The sequence below is a fragment of the Puma concolor genome, chromosome A3, assembly GCF_028749965.1.
Source record: "Puma concolor isolate L17-30 chromosome A3, mPumCon1.1.hap2, whole genome shotgun sequence".
NCBI lineage: Eukaryota > Metazoa > Chordata > Mammalia > Carnivora > Felidae > Puma > Puma concolor.
Genome location: NC_141669.1, coordinates 125,704,957 through 125,730,147, shown reverse-complemented (window position 1 = coordinate 125,730,147; position 25,191 = coordinate 125,704,957). Strand labels below are relative to the sequence as shown.

The 25,191-nt window shown below is 45.8% G+C and overlaps 2 protein-coding genes across 2 annotated transcripts; one reads left to right on the top strand and one right to left on the bottom strand.

Annotated features, from left to right (window-relative positions):
* Nucleotides 1–5,093: 5,093 nt before the first annotated feature.
* PI3 (peptidase inhibitor 3) lies at nucleotides 5,094–6,711 on the bottom strand. Its single transcript, XM_086702308.1, has 3 exons — nucleotides 6,558–6,711; nucleotides 5,497–5,742; nucleotides 5,094–5,260 (listed from the first exon to the last, which is right to left on the bottom strand). Exons 1-2 carry the CDS (start codon nucleotides 6,631–6,633, stop codon nucleotides 5,498–5,500), a joined length of 321 nt encoding a protein of 106 aa, XP_086558434.1. The 5' UTR covers nucleotides 6,634–6,711; the 3' UTR covers nucleotides 5,094–5,260; nucleotide 5,497.
* Nucleotides 6,712–19,697: 12,986 nt separating this feature from the next.
* On the top strand, nucleotides 19,698–24,381 carry WFDC5 (WAP four-disulfide core domain 5). The gene is made up of 4 exons (XM_025932630.2): nucleotides 19,698–19,921; nucleotides 23,023–23,163; nucleotides 23,239–23,379; nucleotides 23,775–24,381. The coding sequence occupies exons 1-4, from the start codon at nucleotides 19,837–19,839 to the stop codon at nucleotides 23,777–23,779; spliced, it is 372 nt and encodes a 123-aa protein (XP_025788415.1). The 5' UTR covers nucleotides 19,698–19,836; the 3' UTR covers nucleotides 23,780–24,381.
* Nucleotides 24,382–25,191: the final 810 nt, after the last annotated feature.

Sequence of the window (25,191 nt, the reverse complement as noted above, 5' to 3'; positions counted from 1 at the left end):
AAATAGCAGCCTGCCTGTGCATCGGGGGAGACAGTCGTTGGTCCCCTCTGTCCTCACCCTGACAACAGCCATGCACGCAGCACCTGACAGCCTCCTCACCCTGAGGACAGCAGCCAGAAGCGGTGAGGAAGGAAGCTGGTCTGCCAAGTGGTCCAGGATGATTTTGTCTCTCTCAATAGCGTTTTCCACTGTTGTACTTCATTTTATTTATTTTTGCTTCCTTTCTTTTTATCAAAGAGGGGCGCCTGGGTGGCTCAGTCGGTTAAGTGTCCGACTTCGGCTCAGGTCATGATCTCGCAGCTCGTGAGTTCGAGCCCCGCATCAGGCTCTGTGCTGACAGCGTGGAGCCTGGAGCCTGTTCCTGATTCTGTGTCTCCCTCTCTCTCTCCCCTTACCCCACTCATGGTCTGTCTCTCTTCTCTCAAAAAATAAATAAATAAATAAATAAAATAAACATTAAAAAAAAGTTAAGTAGGTAGAGATTTGTCTATTTTGTAAATATTTTTAAAAATAAGATTTTGATTTATTAACCAGAGCTACTGTTTTCCTAGGCTCAACCTCAAAAATTTATTATTTTGCCCATATTATTATCACTTTTTTAAATGTCCTCTGGTTTACTCTGTCCTTTTTTTCCTGACTTTTTGTTTGTGTGTGTAAATTTTGATCTACTTGTTTTTTTTAAAAATGTGTATTTATTTATTTTGGAGTGGGGGAGGGACAGAGAGAGAAAATCTCAAGCAGGCTCTGTGAGGTCAGCAAAGAGCCTGACATGGGGCTCGAACTCATGAACTGTGAGATCATCACCTGAGCCGAGATCAACAATCAGACCTTTAACTGACTGAGCCATCCAGGTGCCCCCATTATTCCTTTTTCACTGATGTAAGTATTTAAGGATACTCTCCTCTGATCTTCTGTACCCTTATTTTTTGTTGTCCATTTGAACCATCTTGCAGTGATGGTGTGTTAAATTCTCCTGTGGGTGACCTTCAATCTATGTCTCCCTGCATATCCTGTAGATCCTGATTTTTTTTAATTGAAGTACAGTTGATATATGATATTATATTAGTTTCAGGTGCACAACATAGTGAATCACCGATTTGATACATCACGCTCACGATACTCACCACAGTAAGTGTCGTCACAATCTGTTGCCATACAAGGTTATTAAAATATTATTGATGGGGCACCTGGGTGGCTCAGTCAGTTGGGCATCCGACTTTGGCTCAGGTCATGATCTCACAGTTGGTGGGTTCAAGACCCGCATCGGGCTCTGTGCTGTCATCTCAGAGCCTGGAGCCCGCTTCCGATTCCGTGTCTCCCTCTCTCTCTCTCTGGTCCTCCCCTACTTGTGTGCTCTCTCTCTCTCTCTCTCTCTCTCTCAAAAATAAATAAATAAATAAATAAACATTTAAAAAACTGCATATCTTTACTGTGAATTGTGGTTATTAACATTAAAAATGTCCTTCTGACAACTTGAGCCACAAAGCAAAATACAACCCAAAATACATAATGTCTGTAAGTCTACACTGATATAAATGGATAGTTAAGTAAAAAAAAAAAAAAAAAAAAGCAAAAAACCAAGGAGAATAGACAAATCTTCCATACAGATTAATTCCAAAGAATGTCTTGAGCCTCCTCTCCCTCAAGGAGTATCGTAAGTGTGGGGTATGCAGAGTGACTTTCTTCCTGAGAGAATAACATGGAAAGCGAGGAAAAAGAATAACTTTACAACATAGAAGCCTGACAAACCTGACAGCCTAATCATCAGGTCAGCATCACCAGTGCTAAATCAAGTTGATAGTATGGACCCTGGACATGATGTGATGAGAAGCGCACTTCGCCTTGGTGGTCTTCCTCCGAAAAACCATAACCCCAGTCTAATCATGAGAAAAACAATCAGACACACCCAACAGCCTAACCAGTGCCCCTCTCAACTGTCAAGGTCATCAAAACACGGAAGGTCTGAGAAACTGTCACAACCAAGACCCTCAACAGCTAAATGTAACATGATATTCTGGGTGGGATTCTGGGGAGGGGGGAAGAACATAAGGCAATATGAATGAAGTATGGACTTTAGTTTGCAATAATGTATAAATATTGCTTCATTAATTGTGGCACCTGTACCATAGAAATGCTCTACTCGGGACTTTTTTCTGGTATTTTCACACTTACCAGAGCCATCTTCTTGGAATGATTTTAGTTCGGTCCTAAGCTCTCCATTCCTCTCGTCTTCTTTACAGATATTTCTGGACCTCGCTTTTCTCACAGAAAGGGGTAGAAGCAAGAATTCAAGAGACGTCTCCTTGAAAATCAGGAGTCTTTTCAGTAAAGGTAATTTGAAGGTTTTGCTATTCCCTGACTTCTGACTACATTGATGTCAGGGGGTTTATGTGGTTTTATTCTTCTTCTTGTTGGATTCTATAGTTACGGAAGAATGGATTTGGAGATTTAAATTTACAAGGACACCAGCTGCCCTGGAAATCTGGTGAATTTTTTTTCCCCAGTTATAGTGAGATGTCAGTGTCCACTGACAGATGTGTGAAGAAAATATGGTATATACAGTGGAATATTATTCAGCCATATAAAAAAAAGGAGTTCCTGGATTTTTGACAACATGGATGGAGCTTGAAGGCATTATGCTAAATGAAATCAGTCAGACAGAGAAAAGCAAATACTGTATGATCTCACTTATGGGGAATCTAAAAATATCAACTCATAGAAACAGAGTAAAATGGTGATATCCAGGTGATATCATGGGAGAGGGGAGGAAATTACCTGGTCAAAGGGTACACTTTCAGTTATAAGACCAACACATTCTGAGGAGTTAACATGGAGCTTGGTGAATATAGTTAATAATGTAGTATTATATCCTTGAAAGTCACTGTGAGAGAAGAGTATTAATGTTCTCATCATAAAAATAACAAAATGGTAATTATATGAGGTGAAGGATTTGTTAACTACCCTTATGGTAAACATTTTGCAATATATACATGAATCAAATAATCACACATACCCTTCAAATCATACCATATGTCAGTTTTATCACAATAAAGCTGGGAAAAAAGTCAATTGAAGAGGTAAATATTGGTATCTTCACCATGTGGCATCGGCATCTTCCCACAGATCAGTGAGTATTCAATCCTTTTTTTATGTACCTCGTGAACACTTGTATAGGTTTCTTTTTTAAAGTTCCTCCTGCCTCTTGTTACATTTATTTAAAGGAATGATATAGGGATGCCTTGTGGCTCAGGTGGTTGAGCATCCAATTTCAACTCAGGTCATGATCTCGCAGCTTGTGGGTTTGAGCCTCGCACTGGGCTCTGTGCTGACAGCTCAGAGCCTGAAGCCTGCTTTAGATTCATATTCTGTCTCCCTCTCTCTGCCCCTCCCCCACTTGCACTCAGTCTCTCTCTCTCTCTCTCTCAAAAATAAACATTAAAAATTTTTAATAAAAATAGATAAAGGAATGGTATAATTTTGTTGATAGTGTAAGTGCAATTTTAAATTTTTTATTCTGATTATTGCTTGTTTATATTAAAAATAAGATTTATCATTTACTAACTGTGTGACTTTGGGTGGTTACCAAACCTCTCATGGCTTCAATCTTTTAACGAAATTAAAGATGTGTGATAATACCCATTTGAGAGCGTTCTTCTGAGACACAAATAAGATAGTACATATAACACAGTTAGTATAGGGTCTGGAACAGAGAAATAGTACATAAAGTAATCCTCATGGGGTGCCTGGGTGGCTCAGTCGGTTAAGCGTCTGACTCTTGGTTTCGGCTCAGGTCATGATCTCACAGTTCATGGGTTCGAGCCCTGTGTTGAGTTCTGTGCTGTCAGCACAGAGGCTGTTTGGGACTCTTTGTGTCCCTCTCTCTCTGCCCCTCCCCTGCTCATGCTCTCTCTCTCTCAAAATAAGTAAATAAAACCGTTTTTTAAAATGTAATAAAAAAATAATCTTTGTGCCAGTGCTGCATTTTGCACTTGTCAGGCCAGAAGTTTGGGCACGGCTCTTGCCTACTGTCCAAGATGTCCTGGGATCACGGCTTCGGTGCAGTGCAGCCGGTCCCCTGGAGAACGAGAGGGAGCCCTGGCTTGCATGCTTCTGGAAAGGGCAGAGGACACTGCACTCCCTGATCTCTCACCCTGAGTCTCTGCCCCCCACTTCCACTCGCAGCAGGAACTCAACACAAAAAGAGTTGTCTCAGGTCCAGAATGGCTAAACTGTACTTCTGAATAATTACATCCAACCCCCTCAAATTTAACAGACAAATGAAGCTCAGGGAGGGAAAGACATTTGTCCGAGGTCATCCAGCAAGTGGGGAGGCTGGACTGGGACTAGAACACAGGTCCTCTGATTCCTAAGCCTGTGCACTTTCAACTCCAGCCCGAATTCTCCTCTTTCTGTGAGAGCCTCCTTGTTCAAGGGCAGTGGAGCAGGTGGGTCAACAGCAGAGCCATGAGGTCATTCAAGTTCGCCCAACACGCACCGTCCACGATCTGCACTACTCGAGTCTGCCTGCCCCCACCTTGTGTGTCTCCAGAGGACACTGTTCACCGTCCACACTAAAGGATCAAGGACTTAGTGCGTCTTGTCTCCTCATTCACATCTTAAAATAGAAAGCTGGGGGAGGGTATGGCTTAACCCAGAGGAATTATGGGTTAATGGAGGCATCTCAGGCACGGACAGGTGAGCAAGAGGGGATTTCCAGTGTCTCTCTAGGGCCTCTTGAGAAGATCCCTGGGGAACAAGAAAGGAAAGGAGGGAGGGCCACTGGAGCTGGCTGGTCACACTGTCGGGCTGGCAGTAGCGGGGTCAGGATGTGGGGTCGATTGGAAAGAAACTGCCTGCTGTCTGTGCAACCTTTTGTTTTTTATTCCCTGGTCTTAGGCGAAAGGCAGCATCCCCTAACGAAATGGAGACTCCAGTTGTGGGGTCAGTTAGTGGAGTTCTCATATGAAGCCCTAGGAATGGGCCTCTTCCACCCCTGCTCTCCTTCACATCCCGCTGAGGGGAGGGACACTCAGCCCCTCACCCATCTCCCTGGGGCTTCCAGGAGCACAAAAATCATGGGAGCCAGAAGCAAATGGAGCAGAAAGTGGTCTTTTATTGCAAAGTCAACGAGAGAAGCAGCCAAGTCCGGTCTCGGGCATCCTGAATGAGAGCGAGAATGCGCTGGCCGGAGAGGGTGGTGCGACAGGGCCAGGGCCAGCAGCCCTGGGGACTTCACAGGGGCAGCAAGGACACGCCCCACCTGGCCGGGAGAGAAGAGGACCAGAGAAGTGATTCGGCCGGTCAAAGCACTCAGAGGCAGTGGAGGGCAGGATCACGTCCACGTGACGGCCCTCTCAGGTCGTCAGTTACAGGCTCAAAGAGCCTCAGTCCCTCCATCCCCTCTCCACAGCCTCCCTCTCACCCACCCAGGCTCATTCCCATTGCTCAGCCTTCTCTGTGCCCTCGGGGTCTCCTCCTGCTCCACCAGGTTCTCACCTCACTGGGGATCCAAGCAGGCCAGCCCACAAGGGCCCTGACAGCACTTCTTGGCCCCGGGGCACTCGGTATCCCTCAAACAGCGGTTAGGGGGGTTCATCATGGCACACCGCATCAGAATGTTGGGGCAGGAGCCAGGCTTAGTGGACACTGGAACTTTGAGCAGATCTTTGGTTTTGACTGGGTCTTGACCTCTAACCGGATCTTGTCCTTTGACCAGAACACGACCTTTGTCTGTGCCTTGCCCTTTAGGAGGAACGGTTGAAAGAAGAAATGTAGCCACATTTAGACCCAGTGCGCTTGCTTCACTATCTAGTCTTTCCTCTTCGTCCAACCACTGCTCTCTGCCGTGTTTCCCAAACCATGGCCGGAGATGGGGCAGGGTCATCTGGGCTAGCTGGGGTCTGTGCCCTAGGAAAGCTGTGCTCTGGGCTTTGGGGAGAGGGTCTACAGGACCACGGTTCCCTTGGGTATCCATTTCTCCCCCTGCCCTCCATGACAAGTCCTCTCAGGAGGAGAGGCCAGACAGGGGTGACTTCCAGAGGTGAGAAGGACACATTGTCATCTCTGAGGCAACTTGGGGGGTGGGGAAAGAGCCCTGAGACATACGCCAGGAGCCCTGAGCTCCCTCCTGGCTCTGGAGGTTGTCTGGACAATCAATGTCCTCCTTGGTAAAATGGGGGTCTTCAAACGACAGGATTTCTGAGGTCTTGTTGGTGTGCAACCTCCTTTTAGAGGCTGATTACTCAGGTGCTTTCTGGGGGCAGACAGGCAAACCCCACACCCAGGCCCAGATTCCTGGGGTTCCCCACTTCATTGCACATTCTGCCCAGCCATCAACCCCTGAGGCCAACGCCACATGGCCACGCTTTGTCCGGCAATGGTCCTGATAGCTCAGTCTTAGCATGGAAAGCACATGATTCTACTGGACAACTTCTGCTCTCTCTGGATACAGCGGAAGCAGCCACAGACCAAAGCATGCGATCCAGCCCTGCCTGCTGCCCCAGAGTGCTCCCTGCCAGGGCCCAATCCAGCCTCACCCAGGCCATTTGTCTACTCACCTATGACAGCCGCCTGTGCTGCCAGAGTCCCAAGGATAAGGAACACCGCCAGGACCAAGAAGCTGCTGGGCCTCATGATGTCAGGAAGATGCGTGTGGCCAAGAGCTGAGGCCAGCCCGTTTTATGCTGTCCAGCGTGGCCTGGAGCCAGGGGGCGGGCCTGTGCTTGTCTCTGGCACAAGACCTACATTTTCTTAATTCTACCAGGAAGTATCCACCCCTATCCTGGGAGGGGCCGTGGGACTTTCCCCAAGGATTGTTCACGGAAGAGAAATGGCAGATACCATGTCACATCAGCCTGGGAGCTGTCCCACTTTCTCACAGAGAAGCAGGGCTGGCTGGCAGGTGCAGTGTTCTGAGTTCCCCCGTTACTCCTGTTCCTGTGGGCCCCACCCAGATCTGTCCTAACTGTTCACCCCTCCCAGCATTGAGGCTTTTCTTTCATGCCTTCCTGGCCCTGAGAAAAACTGTTGAAGGGAAATCTGCTTTGCAAGTCTAACGACAAATCACCTCACTTTGCTATTTCAACGGGTAGTCTCTGAGACGCACCACGAAAGTCATAGGGAAGGCGGGATTCTAGATCTCACAGAGCGACTCTAATCAAACTAATGCTGGGTGAAAAATTCAAGTCTCACAAGAAAATATTTTGAATTACACGCGTGTGTCTAAGGCTCAAAACGAAGGCAAACTAATAGATTGTCTAGGTGTACTTAGATATGCGGTAAAACTCATTTACTCGGGGGTAGATGAAAATGAGGAAGCCATATACACACAAAATCTAGAATCGTGGTTAACTCTGGAAGTGAGGGAAGAGACGTTTTGGATGGGTGAAAAGTACTCGGGTTGGTTTAAGTTTTTGGTTTCTGATAATGTGCTAGTACTTGGGTTGATTGGTGATTTCCCTTGGGGTGTGTGAGTGTGTGGGGGTGGGTGGGTGGGTGCACGCACCCGTGCGTGTGTGTGCGCGCGCGCGCGCGCACGCGTTTCCAAGGCTACAGGGTAAATCATTTATGAATTATCTTCACTTTCCATAAACCCACACCTGTCGCTGTCTCAAGTGGTTTCCAGTCTTTTACTATTACAAAATACACATGTGACTTTTTGCATTAACTTGCAAGCTTGCTTCCCAGAAGCAGATTTGTTAGTACAAAGATTAAATGCATTTGAAATTTTTTCCTGGCATAGTGCAGTACGGTTGACAAATGGATTTTATATTTATTTAATGTGTACGATATGATGTTTTCACGTGTGTGTACATTGTGAAGCGATTACCACAACCAGGCTCATGAACATATCCATCGACTCCTAGAGTTACCATTTTTTAAGTGCTTTTGAAATTTTTACAATCTTGGCTTAATGCGCTCAGTGGGGGCTGTACCATTTTGTATGCGCACCGGCAGTGGGCGACACGTCCTGTGCCATTCCAGGCACACACGGTGGGTCTGATGTGGGGATGAGACTAATGTCTCAGTCTGGTAGGTGAGAAATGATACTTTACTGATGGCTTTAGTTAGCATCTCTCACATTTCCATGTTTGCACATTTTAGGAGCCCCTGACGTTTCTTTTTCTGAAAGCTTCTTTTCCTTTGCTCACTTTTCTATAGATTCATTAGCCCTTTTCTTCTTCATTTTTAAGCACTCTTTATATATGATGGAGAAAGGTCCTTTGTGACATGGTGTGCAAATGAAAACTTTAATGTCATGCTAAGACCTGCTCAGAACAGCTCAGGCCACTGTCCTTTCCTCGTCTTACCTGGACATTACCTCCTATTGTTTGGGTTTTTTTTGCACATAGTGAGAGTGTGTTCTTAATATAGTTATATTAAACAAATCTGGCTATGGTTCTATTAAGAAGGCTGCACATCCTATTAGTAGAGGTTCACCAAACAGTTGATGAGGGGATAGAGGTTAGGAAGGTAGGATAGGAGAAGAAAAAAGGGTAAATAAAAGAAACAAAAAAGTATTGTTTCATCAAAAAACTCATCATGTCTGATGTGATCCTATTATACTTATAAATAGAAAAGGCATGAATATCACTAGATCTCTGTTTACTGAATCCTAGCAATGTTCACAAAATCATACCAACAGAAAAAAACAAGTTAGAGGGTAACATATGTGTTTGATAATACTTTGGTAGAAACACATAAAACTACTATGCATGGCTTTATTTATGTAGGAAAGAGGAGAAAGTTATGAAGGAATATATGCTACCCTATTAACATTGCTTACATCACTGTGATGGGAATAGGAAAAAGCAAGATAAGTAAGCTTTCCTTTTTTAAAAAAGTGTATTTATTTATTTTGAGAGAGAGAGAGAAGGGGAGAGGGAGAGCAAGAATCTGAAGCAGATTCCATGCTGTCAGTACAGTGTCCGATGTAGGGCTTGAACTCACGAACCATGAGATCATGGCCTGAGCTGATATCAAGAGAGGGACGCTTAACTGACTGCGCCACCCAGGCGCCCCAACTAGGTTTTCCATTATACATACTAGTTTCTCAGTTTTTCACTTGTCACAACAAAAAGTCACTGTTGTGATCAAAAATATCAAAGAAAATTATCATCAATAATTAAAAAAAAGAATTCAAGGGGCGCCTGGGTGGCTCAGTTGATTAAGCAGCTGACTTCGGCTCAGGTCATGATCTCATGGTTTGTGGGTTCGAGCCCAGCATCAGGCTGTGTGCTGACAGCTCAAAGCCTGGAGCCTGCTTTGGATTCTGTGTCTCCCCCTCTCTCTGTCCCTCCCCCACTCATGCTCTGTCTCTGTCTCAAAATTAAATAAAAAATTTTTTTAAAAAGGAAAAAAAGAATTCAAGGAAACATGTGAATGAAGAAAAGAGTGTAACGGACAGTAACATCTAAATAAACTATATACATGGAATATACACATGTAACCATTGGTGCCAATGTTAATAAGGGGTGCTGAAAATATAAGTGTCATAATGTAAAAATATAATAGTGTGTGTCGGGTATGATTCAGATGCAGTGGAAAGAAATCAGTCCAGGTAGTTCAAGCAGAAGAATCCAGCTATTGTGTGAATGCATTTGATTGTAAGAACTTGAATCACATCTGCAGTCCTGGAGATGAAAGAGTCTGGGACACATAGTCACTGGATTTCCAACTGCTGCAGGAAAGCATGCTGGGAGCAGCTGAAATGCACGTCGATGAAGACACTGAACAGTGCATGCCACCATCCACTCTTTTTTTCTCCTGCCACTGTTCATGCCCCTGGTCCATCCCCTACTTACACTTCCAAACATCAGCAAATATTCACCTCCTAGAAGGAAGAGTGTGCACCTTGAGTGGGAAGTTGAGGTGAGCAGGGCTGAGAACAAGAAAGGTAAGGTACAGTGCTGGGAGGTGTCGAAAGAAAAGAAATAAGAAAATGCATCCGGGAGAAGGAGGAGACGTATTGAGGAGAGAGGTCATCATCTTGAAACACCGGAGCAGTATCTCTCTGGCCATGGCTGATGGTAGGAGACCTCTTGTTTCAGACCAGTACGTAAGAATCGGGAAAAGCCCAAGTATTTAAGGAACTGCCCATTATTGTAGCAACGGAGGAGGGAGCCCTTGAGCTAAGAAACTAAGAAACCCCTTCTAACCCCCTTGCTAACCCCCCATACTCCCTCCCAACCCCCTACACCCGTACCCCCGCTCCTACTCTATTCCTTTCAATAGCTGGTCCTTGAATATCTAGTGATTTTAAAATAAGAAAGAAATTTGGAAATCACATAAGCCATACAAAAATACTAATTTTGAAGGCAGAAATGAGTCGCAAAACTTAAAAACATTTAAAATGGGATTTTGGGGTGCCTGGGTGGCTCAGTCGGTTAAACATCTGACTCTTGATTTTGGCTCAGATCATGATTTCACAGTTTGCGGGTTCAAGCCCTGCTGTGCTGACAGCACAGAGCCTGCTTGGGATTCTCTCTCTCCCTCTCTCTCTGCCCTTCCCCCCTGCCCTCCCCCCTCCCCTGCACACGCTAACGTGCTCTCTCTCCCTCTCAAAATAAATAAATAAAATGTCAAAAATATATACATTAAAATGGGATTTTAAAAGTCCTAAGTAAAATGCCACCACAAAACTGAAAAGATGGATATTCTAAAATGAACATGGAAAATTACTGAAACAAATTGAAAGTATGAAGAACCACATAAAGCAGAAATATAGAAATTCAAAGAAGCGATAGCAAGGTAGCAGGAAGATGTGAAGTGAAATCTGACGGAGCTCAGAAAAGAAATCGAAGACAAGGAGAAAAACAATGCACAAATAAAAACTAAGGAAGGAAAATAAGGAAAGCAAAGAACACAAAATAAAAATTAAAAACAGCTTTAAAATGATTACAGAGAAAGCCTTAAGTATAAAAAAGTCAGTAGAGACCCAACAGACATATAAATCAAGTCCCACAAAGAAGAAAACCAAAACAACAAAATAAAAGAATTACTTAAAACTGTAATTGAGGAAAATATTTCTGAAATAAAAGCAGGCTTGTGTCTACATATTGAAAGTTCACATCGTGGAAAACACAAAAGGCATGCAAGTCAAGTATTTAGAGTGTAAAGATAGAAAATAGAAGCCCTTAGGAAGCCAACACCCCTCAAAAAATCCAAAATCCGAGTTAATCAGATTAAATGATAGCCCGAAAAGAGCAGAGCCAAACTTGAAAGAAAGTATGCACTGAGGATTTTTTACACAGCTAATCTGTCTGTTAAGTAAAAAGGCTATAAGAATATATTTCTGAGCATGCAAGAACTCAAGGAAAATTGTTTCCAAGAGCTTTCCTGAGCGTTCTAAGGGATGAGATATACCTGACCCAGAAGGTTTGTAGGAATTACCAAAATGACTCGTGTTGAACACTGGACATTTTATTTTATCTTTATTTTTTAATTTTAATTAATTTATTTTTAAATTTACATCCAAGTTAGTTAGCATATAGAGCAACAATGATTTCAGGAGTAGATTCCTTACTGCCCCTGACCCATTTAGCCCATCCCCCACTCCCAAAACCCCTCCGGTAACCCTCAGTTTGTTCTCCATATTTATGAGTCTCTTCTGTTTTGCCCCCCTCCCTATTTTTATATTATTTTTGTTTCCCTTCCCTGTGTTCATCTGTTTTGTCTCTTAAGTCCTCATATGAGTGAAGTCATAGGATTTTTGTCTTTCTCTGACTAATTTCACTTAACATAATACCCTCCAGTTCCATCCATGTAGTTGCAAATCGCAAGATTTCATTCTTTTTGATTGCCGAGTAATACTCCATTGTATACAGATACCACATCTTCTTTATCCGTTCATCCATCAGTGGACATTTGGGCTCTTTCCATTGCTGCTATAAATATTGGGGTGCATGCGCCCCTTCAAAACAGCACACCTATATCCCTTGGATAAATGCTTAGTAGTGCAATTTCTGGGTCATAGGGTAGTTCTATTTCTAATTTTTTGAGGAACCTGCATACTGTTTTCCAGAGTGGCTGCACCAATTTGCATTCCCACCAGCAGTGCCAACAGGTTCCTCTTTCTCCGCATCCTCGCCAACATCTGTTGTTGCCTGAGTTGTTAATGTGAGCCATTCTGCCAGGTGTGAGGTGGTATCTCATTTGAACACTGGACGTTTTAACTGCGGAAATAAGACTAAGGCAAAGTGGTAACAAACAGTATGTAAACATGCCATGCTGCGAAAACATATAAACAGTAAAACTTCCATCAACAGGAGGAAGAGGGGAAGGAAGGTAGATAAAAGAGTAAGTTCGCTGATTGCTTTACATATAATAGTTTCAAGATGAAGGATATTTAAAACACAATAAACTTCAACAGAGTTCAACACTTCGGCACATCAAAGGCCACTATCGGGATAATGAAAAGACCACCCGCAGAATGGGAGAAAAGATTTCCCATTCGGGCATCTGATAAGGGCCTAGTATCCAACAACAGTAAAAAGATAAATGACCCAATTTTAAAATAGTCAAAGGCCTAAATGTCCATCAACTGATGAATGGATAAAGAAGATGTGGTTGAGAAAGAATGAAATCCTGCCATTTGCAGCAACATGGATAGAACTGGAGGGTATTATGCTGAGTAGAATAAGTCAGTCAGAAAAAGAGAGATCATATGTTTTCACTCATATGTGGAACTTGAGAAACTTAACAGAAGACCATAGGGGAAGGGAAGAGGAAAAAATAATTACAGAGAGGGAAGGAGGCAAACCATAAGAGACTCTTAAATACAGAGAACAAACTGAAGGTTGATGGGGGGGGGCGGAGAGAGGGAAAAATGGGTGATGGGCATTGAGGAGGGCACCTGTTGGGATAAACACTGGGTGTTGTATGTAAGCGATGAACCACGGGAATCTACCCCCAAAACCAAGAGCACACTGTCCACACTGTATGTTAGCCAACTTGACAATAAATTATATTTAAAAAATTAATAAAAATTTTAAAACATGGTCAAAAGACTAGAATATACTTTTCTCTGGAGAAGATAGACAAAAGGTTGATGAGCACGTGAGAAGGTATTCAACATCATTAGCCATTAAGAAAACGCAAACCCAAATCACAAGATACGACTTCACACCCTGTAGACTGACTATAAATTTTTTTTAATTTTAAGCTTATTTATTTTTTTTGAGAGAGAGAGAGAGATTGAAAGAGAATCTGTCAGCACAGAGCCTGACACAGGGCTAAATCCCACGAACTGAAGAGTGAAATCATGACCTGAGTGGAAATCAAGAGTCCGGCACTCAACCGACTGAGCCACCCAGGCACCCTAAAAATATTTTTCTTAATGGAAAATGCCATGTGTTGGCGAGGATGTGGTGTAATGCCCGAGGTCGCGAAACCCCCCCACAAGAGACCACCAGAGTCATAAGTCAAAGCCAAGCGGCAAGGGTTTATTGCAGGTTCGAACCTGGACCTCCGCGCACTCGTTGCCAGTGACGCTAAGAGGCCCCGATCAGGGTTGGTACAGCGTTTTTATAGACAGAGACAAATAGCATAGGGGAGGTTTCAGATTATGAGGGGCCTGATTAGTTGATTTTAAAGTAAGGACATTTGTTGTTCTCTGATTGGGCGTCCTTTGTCTGTCCTTTGGCGGGGAAGGCTTTGTCTGTTACTTGTGGTGGGAGAAAGAGGGGGAAGGGGGAAGGGGGAAGGGGGAAGGGGGAAGGGAAGGAATGTGTTAAGCAAGGAAGATTACAGAAGCGAGAAAATGCTGGTTAGTAAGTATTTCCATAATCTTAGGGTATAGCAAACTAAGTCTAGAAAAATTTAACGGTGCTCACATCGAACAATAGGCAAGACATACAAAATTTTAAATTCATTCTCTACAGTGGAGAAATTGGAACCCTTGTACATTGCTGTTGAGAATATAAAATGATGCAGCATGAACAATCCCAAAGATTTGAGATACGATAACCCAGAGCTTGGGCCTGGCTGAACAACACGGTTCATCTCTCTCCCACGCAAGACCACTCAGTGAAGACTGGGGGAGGTGGCTGTTTTATCTCATGCACAGAAACTAACATGGGGAGCAGAAGAAAGCGAGGTTTCCGCACTGACCCTGGGACATCCGGAAATCCCTGCCTCCAGGCAGCTCCCCACCCCCTCAACCCGCACCACCGCACACCCACTTTCTCCCCAGCTCCCAGCTCTGCCAGTCCTGCCATCTCACCAGACAAATGTGAGACCCACTCAGCAGCCCCCTTCCCTCCTTTCTCTATGGACTCCCAGTGCCCAAGTGTGCTCCAGAAATAGCAGGAAAGTCCTGTTGTAGCTGCCACTGGGAGGTCCCTCTCTCCCCTGTTAGAGCCCGAGAGTCTGTCTCCACTGGCGCTCCATGAGGAGGTGAAACACCCTGTCTCTGACACGTTGGAGTGATTTACTAGAGTGAGCAGTCCCCCCCTAGACACCTCTACTGGGGGCAGGACAGACTTGGGGGTGACAGGAGCCTAAAGCAGGGAGGGGTTCCTAGACAGCCTTGGAGGACCTCAAGGCTCTGCCATCTACGTACCAGTCCCACCACTCAGTTCCAAGCAAGCGCCAAGGAAGGCCAAAGCTCCAGCAGGAGCCACACTGAATGTTGCGGAGAAAACACTGGCCTGGAAAGTCACTTCTAGTCTCGGCTTTGCCCCCAGCTTGCTGGGTGACCTCAGGCAAATAGCTTTCTCTCTCTGAGCCTCAGTTTTTGTTTTTGTTTTGTTTTTCATTGGACTTGAGGGGCTTGGATGCAAAGGGCCAGACTAGCCCTGATATTATGGGGTCTGAATACATCAACTCCCCTACTAAGAATAAAACAAACTCCTTTTGAAAAAAAAAAAAATCAATAGAAAGAAATTCGACATGAATAAAGTGGAGTTTCCCCTGCCCAGTTTTACTGAAAAATCATCGACATACATCACCGTGTCAGTGTAAGTGCACAGCATGATGGTCTGCTTTATGTATACTGTGAAATGATCACCACAATAGGGTTAGTTAATATTCATCTTCTCCCGTGAATACAATAAAAAAAAAAAAAAAGAAACAGAAAAAGAAAAAGAAAAACACCTTAATGTTCTCACCATAACAACAACCACAGAATTGTAACTGTGTGAGGCAGAGGATGCACTGATCTCATCGTGGTAAGTCTTCTGCAATATGTGTGTTGAATCATCACACTGGGCACCTTAAGCTTACACAATATTATACGTCAATTATGTCTCAACAAAGCTGGGAAAACTGGTAATCGCTTAATATAAGTGATGGGGTATACAGGGCTTCGTAAAAGCACTTACTGTTCTTTTCGGTAGCTTTGAAGATTGTTACGGTAAAATGTTTAGCAAAAAACAAATTTGGTTTTGAAACTTAAAAAATTATTAGGGTCCTAGGGAAGAATGGAATCCTTGTGTGATGGACAATTGAAAATGTAGATTAACAAAGGGTAATGAATGCTACCGGTCACTAAAATGTTGTGAAGCAACAGTTACAGAAGTATTACTGGCTTAGGAATAAATAGCCAAGGAAAGAGGATAGAAAACCCAGAAACGGCCCCTGTTGCATATAAGATGTGAGTTTTTGATAAAGTTCTGACTTCCAATCAATGGCAAAAGTTTGAATTATTCACTAAATGACACCAGGTCAGCTGCTTAATAACCTAAGAAAAAAGGCATTTCCATATGTCACATGCCACACCAACATAAATGTCAAATAGACTAAAGAATTAACATGTTTTTCAAAAACACAAAAGAATTATAAGAAAATATAGTGAATATCTGACATCAGAATCAAAAAGATTTTTTTTTTAGCATAAAAACCAAGGGAGAAAATACAAATGAAAAGACTGGTTTGACTACCCCCCAAATTTAAAACTTGGGTCCAGGGGTGCCTGGGTGGCTCAGCTGGTTAAGCTTCCAACTTTGGCTCAGGTCATGATCTCACGGTTCATGGGTTCAAGCCCTGCATCAGGCTCTGCGCTTGACGGTGTGGAGCCTGCTTAGGATTCTCTCTCTCCCTCTCTCTCTGCCCCTCCCCGACTCGCACTTTCTCTCTCTCTCAAAATAAATAAATAAAAACTTTTAAAAAATAAATAAAATAAAACTTTGGTGCAAAGCAAAACCAAAGAAACAAACATTTGCAGGATGGGATTAAAATAAGTGTTTATTAAGCTCATCTTATTAAATCCTCAGAACGATCCTGTAAAATAAATATTATCTCTATTTTATAGAAAAGTAAACTGAGGTTTAAAAAAGTTAGGTGGGGGCGCCTGGGTGGCGCAGTCGGTTAAGCGTCCGACTTCAGCCAGGTCACGATCTCGCGGTCCGTGAGTTCGAGCCCCGCGTCGGGCTCTGGGCTGATGGCTCAGAGCCTGGAGACTGCTTCGGATTCTGTGTCTCCCTCTCTCTCTGCCCCTCCCCCGTTCATGCTCTGTCTCTCTCTGTCCCAAAAATAAATAAACGTTGAAAAAAAAAAAAAAGAAATAAAAAAGTTAGGTGACTTGGGGCACCTGGGTGGCTCAGTCGGTTAAGCGTTCAACTTTAGCTCAGGTCATGATCTCAGGGTTCGTGAGTTCGAGCCCTGCATCAGGCTCTGTGCTGACAGGTCAGAGCCTGGAGCCTGCTTCGGATTCTGTGTCTCCCTCTCTCTGTCCCTCCCCCACTCGTGCTGTCTCTCTCTCTCTCTCTCTCTCTCTCTCTCAAATAGATAAACATTAAAATTAAAAGAAAAAAAAAGTTAGGTGACTTGTCCAAAGTCACACAGCTAGAACCTGGTGGCAGTTGGATTCAAATCCAGGTCTGCCTGACTTCAGTTTACATTGGCTACCTACTTTACCATACCGCCTCTTGCGTATGACACCTTAGTAGTGTCCCTAATATGCAAACAGCTTTTACAACTCAATAATAAAAACAAATGCATTCCCAGTAAAAGTGGGCAAAGTAGGGGCGCCTGGGTGGCGCAGTCGGTTAAGCGTCCGACTTCAGCCGAGTCACGATCTCGCGGTCCGTGAGTTCGAGCCCCGCGTCAGGCTCTGGGCTGATGGCTCAGAGCCTGGAGACTGTTTCCGATTCTGTGTCTCCCTCTCTCTCTGCCCCTCCCCCGTTCATGCTCTGTCTCTCTCTGTCCCAAAAATAAATAAACGTTGAAAAAAAAAAAAATTAAAAAAAAAAAAAAAGTGGGCAAAGTATAAAAACAGGAAATACACTTGGTCAGTACAAACATATGAAGAAATGCTGTCACCAATTTCAGGGAAAGGTAAATTAAAATGAGATACTTTTCCATTGGTAAAGGTTTTATATACTTCTCTCTTAATATCCTATCTTTCTTTGCTGAGTATATCTGTTAAGGATCTTGGGTCGCAAGCAACAGCAACTGAAGTTTAGATTGTTCTCTTTATGACACTGCCTTCTCCATTCAGGATTTGAATGGAGGGGTGGGCAGGTAAGAGAAGAGTCCAGTTAACTCAAGCCTGAGTCAAATGCCCTCACCTGTAGCAGGGGAAGTATCTGGTGATTGACAGCCAACCAGAATTACAGGACTGGGGAGCAATGACTCCACCAAAGGAAGAGATACCAGGCAGACAAGAGCAGGAGATTCCTGCTACAGCGGCTCACACACTCATTTACATCTTTTCTGAGATGCAATTTGACCGGGTATTCCAAACCTGAAAAGAGATCACTGCTGTTGACCCGGTGTTTCTTTTTGTTTGTTATTTGCTTGTTTGGGTTTTTAAAAATTGGGTTTTGGTTTTGAGATTCTTTACTGAGGTATAATTGACACATAACATTATATTAGCTTCCAATGTACAATGTAATGATTTGATATTTGTATGTACTGTGAGATGATCACCAAAATAAGTCTAGTTAACGTCCATCACCACATGTAGTTACAAACATTTTTCTTACGATAAGAACTTTTAAGAGCTACTCTCTTAGCAACTTTCAATATGCAATACCGTATTATTAATTATAATCACCATGCTATATGTTACATCCCCATGGCTTATTTATTTTATGCCTAGAAATTTATACCTTTTGACTGACCTAGCATTTCTACTTTCACAAATTTACCCTAAGAAGATAGAGATGTGGGGGCGCCTGGGTGGCTCAGTTGGTTAAGCATCTGACTTCGGCTCAGGTCATGATCTCATGGTTCATGAGTTTGAGTCCTGCATCAGATGAGCTCGAGCCCCACATCAGGTGAGCTGGAGCCCCGCTTCCAGTCCACACTGTCAGCGTGGAGCCTGCATGGGATTCTCTCCCTCTCTCTCTCTCTCTTTCTCCCCCTCATTCACTCGTGCTCTCTCTCTCTCTCAAAAATAAACCTTAAAAAAATGACAACTTAAAAAAAGAAAAAGAAAATAGAGATGATTCAAAATGTATACACAAAGGTTGCTGTCACGGCTTTATTTGAGTGAAGAAAATGGAAACCTAAGTGCTACGATAGGAAACTATATGCTTTAGCATATCAGTCTTACAAAATACCATGTAATCATTAAAAATGATGAAATTGGAGAATACTTCATGACACAGGAAAATGTCTGCAAAATCATCTTAATTGAAAAAGCATTTCTTCAATATATATGTGTAGTTCGTAATCAGGGAAAAAACCCAGTCCCATAAAATTCTCCTATTCCAAAAGAAACATCACATCATAGAACATAGGGCCCTTCCCTCTTCTCCTGAGAGCTTCAAAGACAGCATGAGGGATTCTAGTTAAACCCAACGAAGAACTTCCCAACTGTGAGGGTTGAAAGGAATATCCTCTTTCTTTCTTGGCGTGAGATGAAGTTATACCTTGCTCCCAAGGCCTGGTAACTGATGGGGACCATGGAGAGGCAATGACAGAGGTCCCACCTTAGTTAGGAATTAACTGTGGTTTCTTGAGTCAGTTCCCACCCATCCCCGGCTTACAGTTTCTTCATCTTTCAAATGGGAGGGTGACGAGGAAGGCCTTGATCCCCTGTGGTCCTGGTAAGATGCTATGGTTCCACGGGGGTTTCTGTTTGGGGCCCCTTAAGACTCTGAGCCCTAGTGCCTCTTCCACCAAATGCAGGAGCCAAATAATGTGAAATCTAAGGTGCAGTCCTTGGCTCTGATGATTTTTTGCTCAGGATCTCTCAGGGCCAGGGAAAGAGGCCCAAAAGCCACCTACATCTGCTGCAACCGGTAACCTCAGCCAAACAAACGTCCACCCAGACAGCTGAGCCAGCCCAGGGCAGAGGGCGGTTCCACCAGAGGCCACTGGAGGTGACGTCATGAAGGTGGGGAGATCTCTCTCTCTCTCCCACCCAGAGAAGCCCAGGAGAGGCCAGAGCTACCCTCACTCACTGTGCCTGCCTGACCTTAACCCCAATTCCCCGTAGGCATCCAGAACTCTGCAACCCCCTTCTTGCCATTCCAAGCCGACCTCTATCTCCTGCCTAAGCCGTTGTTGGGGCTTCGAGACCTTCGAGAGCCAGGAAAGGGATTGTCTGTCTCAACAACCTTCATCCTTTAGACGAATGAGAAAAACCGAGAAAAACTGAAGAGGGAGCAGACTTGCCTGAGATCACAGCCCAAGTCAGCAATACAGGCAGGACTGGATCCTGGCCCCCAACACCGAGCACCTGCTCCCACCTATCTTTGGTTCTTGCACAAGCGCCCTTGCACTGGAGCTCTGGGGCACGGGGTGGGGCCAGGACAAGGCAAACAGGTGCCATTCCAGCCACCTCCTGTCCTTCCTCCCCTGACTCAGCTGCTCTACCCTCCCTGGAGCTGTGAGAGTTCATTTAAGGGCCCCTGGGCCCTGGATTTATTAAGTGCCGGCAGCAGAAACATGAGGGCCTGGGGCCTTCTCCTCCTGGTGGCCCTCCTGGCTTTGGGGAGCCAGCTGCCTGCTGCCTTGGCCAGGAGGAAGGGAGGTGAGTGTGGGTAGGTTTCTCTGCTCTGGGGACCTGGCAGCTCCTACCTCTCTGGGGAGAGTGAGGGTTTGGGGAAAGCAGGCAATGGTGTGTGTGTGTGTGTGTGTGTGTGTGTGTGTGTGTGTGCGCCTTTGCTGTGTCTGCACAAGTATGTTTAGGTATGGCCAATGTGTGTGTCTGTGCACCTGTACATGGGTGAACACACATCCCTTTGTGTCTCTGCGGTGGGGGGAGCAAACTTGTCTGTACCTGCTCTCCCACGTTGTCTCCATGGAGGTATTAGGGTCTGTGGGCCCCCATGGCAACGAGATGACCCTTTCTGTCATCTTCTGTTGCTAACAAGGCTGTGACGGGTCTGGCCCCTGTCCGTCTTGTTTCCGTCTTTCTCGAGTCCTTCCTGTCCCAGAGCCCAATCTGTGCAAGGGACTCTCGAACCGGGCAGGGATATGGTTTCTGGGATCTGTTGTTAGGAAGCTCCGCCCTCACCCCTCTTTTCCCCCAGCCTCCTTGAAAAGCCTGGGGCTTACCTGTCAACAGGTGAGGGAGGATGGGGCTGTTGAGTAGCTAGACAGGTGCCTCCCCACCTGGCCAAGGTCTCCACCTCCTGTCTTTCTGCGACGGGTACACTGTGACCTACATACACCTGTTCGTCCCTGGCCCTGCCTTGGGGGAAGCAGACAGTAATGGGGACAGGTTCCCTCCTCAACAGGTCCTGGAGAGCAGTTCCCTGCATCTTCTCTGCCCCCTCTACTCTAACTTGTGCCTTCCTCAGAGGCAGGGTTTGGGGAGTAGAGTGCTCAGAGACCCCAGGCTGAGGAGGGAAGGTTGCTAGCAAGTTCCAAGGCCAGACCCCTGCTGGCTGGGATTCATGTGTCCTCACCACATTCCTCCTCACTGAGATGCTGAGCGATCGGGACTATTTTTATCCCCCTTTTGCAGGTGACAAAACTGAGCCACTTGAAATGCCAGTCCTGACCCTCTCTTCCTGTCTGTTCCTCAAGTCTCACCTCCTGGTCCCTCCTCCTAGAAGCCCTCCTGGCTGTATGATAGGGTCCCCAACCCCAGCCCACAGGGAGCTCCTTCTCTGACTTCAGACAGCTCCTCCCAGCTCACTCCCCAAGGCTACCCCAGGGACCTCAGGGTCTTCCCACCCATCTACCACCAGCCTGGGGAAGAGGCGCTAATCCGAGTAGTGGCCTCCCTCACAGACTAGCTGTTCTTTCTCCAGCAGGGGGCAGCAATTTAGTATAAGACAACCCAATCCAAGCCAGTGAAGTCAGTTTTGAGCACTTACTGTGTGAGCAAGGTGCCTACTGTGTGTGTGGCCAGCATCCAGTCAGGAGCTGGAGGGGGGAGGTAGACACAAGGTAAAGTCCCAGCACCGGATCCAGCTGGTGCTGGGGACTCTTGCACCTTTTCTCTGATGCTAGACTAAATGAAGGCCTGGGACTGGCCTCCATCCTCTCCACAGGACTCAATGGTGGCCAGAGCAGAGGGGTGGGTCATCAGAGGAGTCAGAGTCCTAGCCCAGGCCCTGTGGGTCTGGGCAGTCAGTGCCCTATCAACCCTTGCTTTCTCCCTCCCAATGGAAGAAGGTACAGATTCAAGCCTTCTGCATGACATCTGGAAATGGCCCAAAATGCTAACAAGAAAAATGGCGGGATAAGCTCTGGGACAAAAAATTCTAGAGCCGTCTGAGGACTACCTTAAAGTCAGAGTTAATACAGATCCCTGAAACAACGCCACTTGGAACAGGACAAGCACACAGTGCGGTTGTGGCTGACTGTGGCTGTGTGACAATGCACCAGGCTGGCAGCCGCTGACATTGTCGCGATGCTGGACCCCCTTCAAAATCCTTTCTTTCAAATAGTCGCTGAGCCACTGGTGTTCTGCATTAAGGGCTGTACTAATGGTGAGAGAAGCAGGTGGGGGTGTATTCTCATAGCCTCCAGTCAAGTGAGAGAAGGAGACAAATAGAGTCGGAGTCACAGCGCTGAAGGAAAGATCCTCTGGGAGTGTGTGGGGTGGGGGACGGGGCTGACCTGGTTAGTCAGAGGCCGGAGAGGTAGGTCTCCCTACCGCTGAGACCTGATGAGTGGGGTGTAGGCCAGAGCACAGCAGAAGCAAGGCTCTGAAAAGAGAAGCAGCTGGAAGCAGAGCAGAAGCCCCAAACGGGAAGGTGTGGAGGCTGAGAACAGTGAGGTGGGCAGCCCCAGACCAGGCACAGCCTGGTGGCCCAGGTGTAGATTTTGAACTTCATTTTTTCCTATCCTTCATGTCATTGGAGTCTCAAACCAGCTCCGGGAGGAAGGAGTCCAGTTTTCCATTGCACAGACAGAACACTGACGCTTGCAGTAAAAAACAAACAAAAGAACAAAAAACCAAAAACCATAACCCTTGCCAGCCATTTGTAACACTGTGAATGGACCTCGAAGGCATTACACTAAGTGAAATAAATCAGCCAGAGAAAGACTAATACTGTATGATCTCACATTGGAATCTAAAAATCAAAACTAAACAACAACAACAACAACAACAGCAACAAAAACAACAAGCTCATAGGTACACAGAACAGATTGATGGTTGCCAGGGGGTGTGGGTGAAAGGTGGGTGAAATGCGTGAAGAGGAGTCAAAGGTACAAACTTCCAGTTATAAGAGAAATAAGTCCTGGGGATGTAACATACAGCCTGGTGACTATAGTTAACAATACTGTGTTGCTTACTTGAAAGTTGCCAAGCGAGAAGATCTTAGAAGTTCTCATCATAAGGAAAACGATGTGTAACTGTGTGTGGGGACAGGTGTTAACTAGACATGCGATCATTTCACAATATATACAAATATCGAATCATTTTGTTGTATACCGGAAACAAATACAATGCTATGTCAATTATACCCCAATAAAAATTTTAAATAAAAGTAAAAGCAAGTCCACTCACCCACCCCCCGCCCTAAAAAACAAAAACAAACTTACCAAAGGACAGGCAAGAAGTAAGGGGTAGAGACTTCAGACCTTGTGATTCCCAGGTGGGTGCTTTATGACGTGACTCTGGACTGCCTCCGGACTGCCTCCAGTTGCAAGATTCGGGGGGTTCTCTTATAGAGAAATCTGGGGGCTGCCCACCGGATGACGGGCCCTGCCTCCTTTCGGTGCCTGACCACTGCGTGGATGACAGCCAGTGTCCCGCAAGGATGAAATGCTGCTACAAAGCTTGCTTCCGCCAGTGTGTCCGTAAGATCTCAGGTAAGTGTCCTCCACCTTGCGGAGCGCCAGAGCCCCGAGCCCCACGCAGGGCTCAGCCAGGCCCCTGTGTTGCAGTCAAGCCCGGCAGCTGCCCGGAGGACCGCCTGCGCTGCGTCAGCCCCGTACAGCATCTGTGCCACCAGGACTCAGACTGCAAGGGCTCGGCTCGCTGCTGCCTGGGCGCCTGTGGCCGTGACTGCCGCAGCCCTGCACGAGGTACGCTACCTGCGCATGCGTGGCAGGGTCTTCCCTCTCTCAGCCCCTGCCTTAGACGTTCTTCCAGTTCGGTAAGCCTAACCGGATACCCACCTTCCCAGAGGCCTGGGGCTGCCCACACCAGACCTGGGGAAGAGGGTGGGATGGGAGGGGTCCTCGTCAGGCCCGTGGAGGAAGAGGACACCCTCCGTTATCTTGTGGACCTTGCTGTGTGTCCCCTGGACCACAACCCTAGACTTTTAGCTCTGAACTTTGGTTTGTCCTTGGGAAGGAGGGTGGGCCGTCCTGCCTTAGTGGCCCAGGGCTGGGCTCAGGGGGTGAATGGGGGATCAAAGTTTCTAAAGAACCCAGAGCCATATGGTGGGTGGGGTAACCCTTTCCTTCTCTCTCCTCAGGCTAATTCTGGTTTCGGATATTCAGGATGGGGTTCCTAGCAGGAAGAGGTGATGATGGGGGGAGCCTGGGACCCCGCCCAGACAGCACTATCTCTGCCAGCGGCAGTTCCAACCTTCTGATGAGCACTGATCTGCTGTCACTTCCCATCCACCCCTCGTTTCTCTTCCTGGGAGTCGAGGTGCACAGATAGACTCCTGTCACCCTGTGCCCCAACAATTTCTTCATACAGTTTCTCCTAAAATGCCCAATTCAGATAGGCCCTTCTTTTGGGGGGTCCTAGCCCCTCCCTCAGGCAGCCCAGCCACCACCAAGGTATGTTCTAGCAGAATTTTCCAGACATTACCTAGCCACATACCCCTTTCCACAACTTTCGCCACGCCTGCAAAATGGCATTGCGATATCTTGTGTATTCTCTGTACTATGTGTATAATGTTTTTCTTTAAGTGGAGTCGCTTTTGTATATAAATAAATTTATTTCCAAAGAAAAGCTTGCTACCATCACTATAAAATGGGACATGCAGGATGACTGCCTCAAATAAAATGTAACTGTAACAGCAGATGCAATGAAAATGGCGAAGTTCCATTAAAGTCGGTCTTGTCAGATCACACGGTATTAAATAATGGTACTGAATTCTACCTAAATGCTGCCACCTGCCAAGGCTGCTCTCTGTCTCTGTTGTAAATGAAGATGAGCGGGGGTTAAAGATGTGTTAAAGACACAAATCTCAGAACTGTGACCTCCCTCCTGGGGTAACTGAGTTGTACAATTTTGCACCCCAGGTACACCCTATGATCATTTCGAATTGCTGCCCATGTGGGGAATGTTGCTTGAATGGTTGGGATGTCGTTATTTTGGGGAGGGTGTGCCTCCCATTGGGCAATACCTCATTTACCTCGATTTCTCAAGGGCCGGTCTATAGTCAGGGCCTAAGGGGGCAGAGAAGGGGGTCAATGAGGGAATGACATGCTAAGGGACATTCCTGGACCCACACAGCTGGATTCCTGACTGTCCCATTCACCCAGGATTTGCTTTGGGGAGGGGAAGGAGGCAGGCAGATTTCTCCCTGTTTTATCTGCTGGGTTTCCTCTTGTGTCCCAAGAGAATCTGGGGCTGGGAAGTCAACTGTGCAGGTTAAGTTGGGAATCCTGGGTCTTCTCTCCTTGTTCCCTTGACCTGGCAGTGTGGTTGCAGGTGAGTCACCACTCAGGGATTCTATTTGCCCTTTGGAAGATGGAAAGGATTCTACTTCCTCTCTGCCATAGTCCTTCTCATGGGGTTCAAATGGCTGAGCTGTTGACTCCAGAGGAGCAAATGCTAATGTATGGATACATGGTGAAGTCCAAGAGAGGAGAGGGAGGAGAATAATCTATGAGCTTGGATATTTCCCATCTTTCTGGGACTCAGTCTCCCCATCT

Coding starts and splice junctions, on each gene's coding strand:
- PI3 (XM_086702308.1), bottom strand. CDS start 6,633: ATGAGGCCCAGCAGCTTCTTGGTCCTGGCGGTGTTCCTTATCCTTGGG. Junction 5,743..6,557: donor AGCACAGGCGGCTGTCATAG/GTGAGTAGACAA, acceptor TTCCTCCTAAAG/GGCAAGGCACAGACAAAGGT.
- WFDC5 (XM_025932630.2), top strand. CDS start 19,837: ATGAGGGCCTGGGGCCTTCTCCTCCTGGTGGCCCTCCTGGCTTTGGGG. Junction 19,922..23,022: donor CTTGGCCAGGAGGAAGGGAG/GTGAGTGTGGGT, acceptor GTTCTCTTATAG/AGAAATCTGGGGGCTGCCCA. Junction 23,164..23,238: donor GTGTGTCCGTAAGATCTCAG/GTAAGTGTCCTC, acceptor CCTGTGTTGCAG/TCAAGCCCGGCAGCTGCCCG.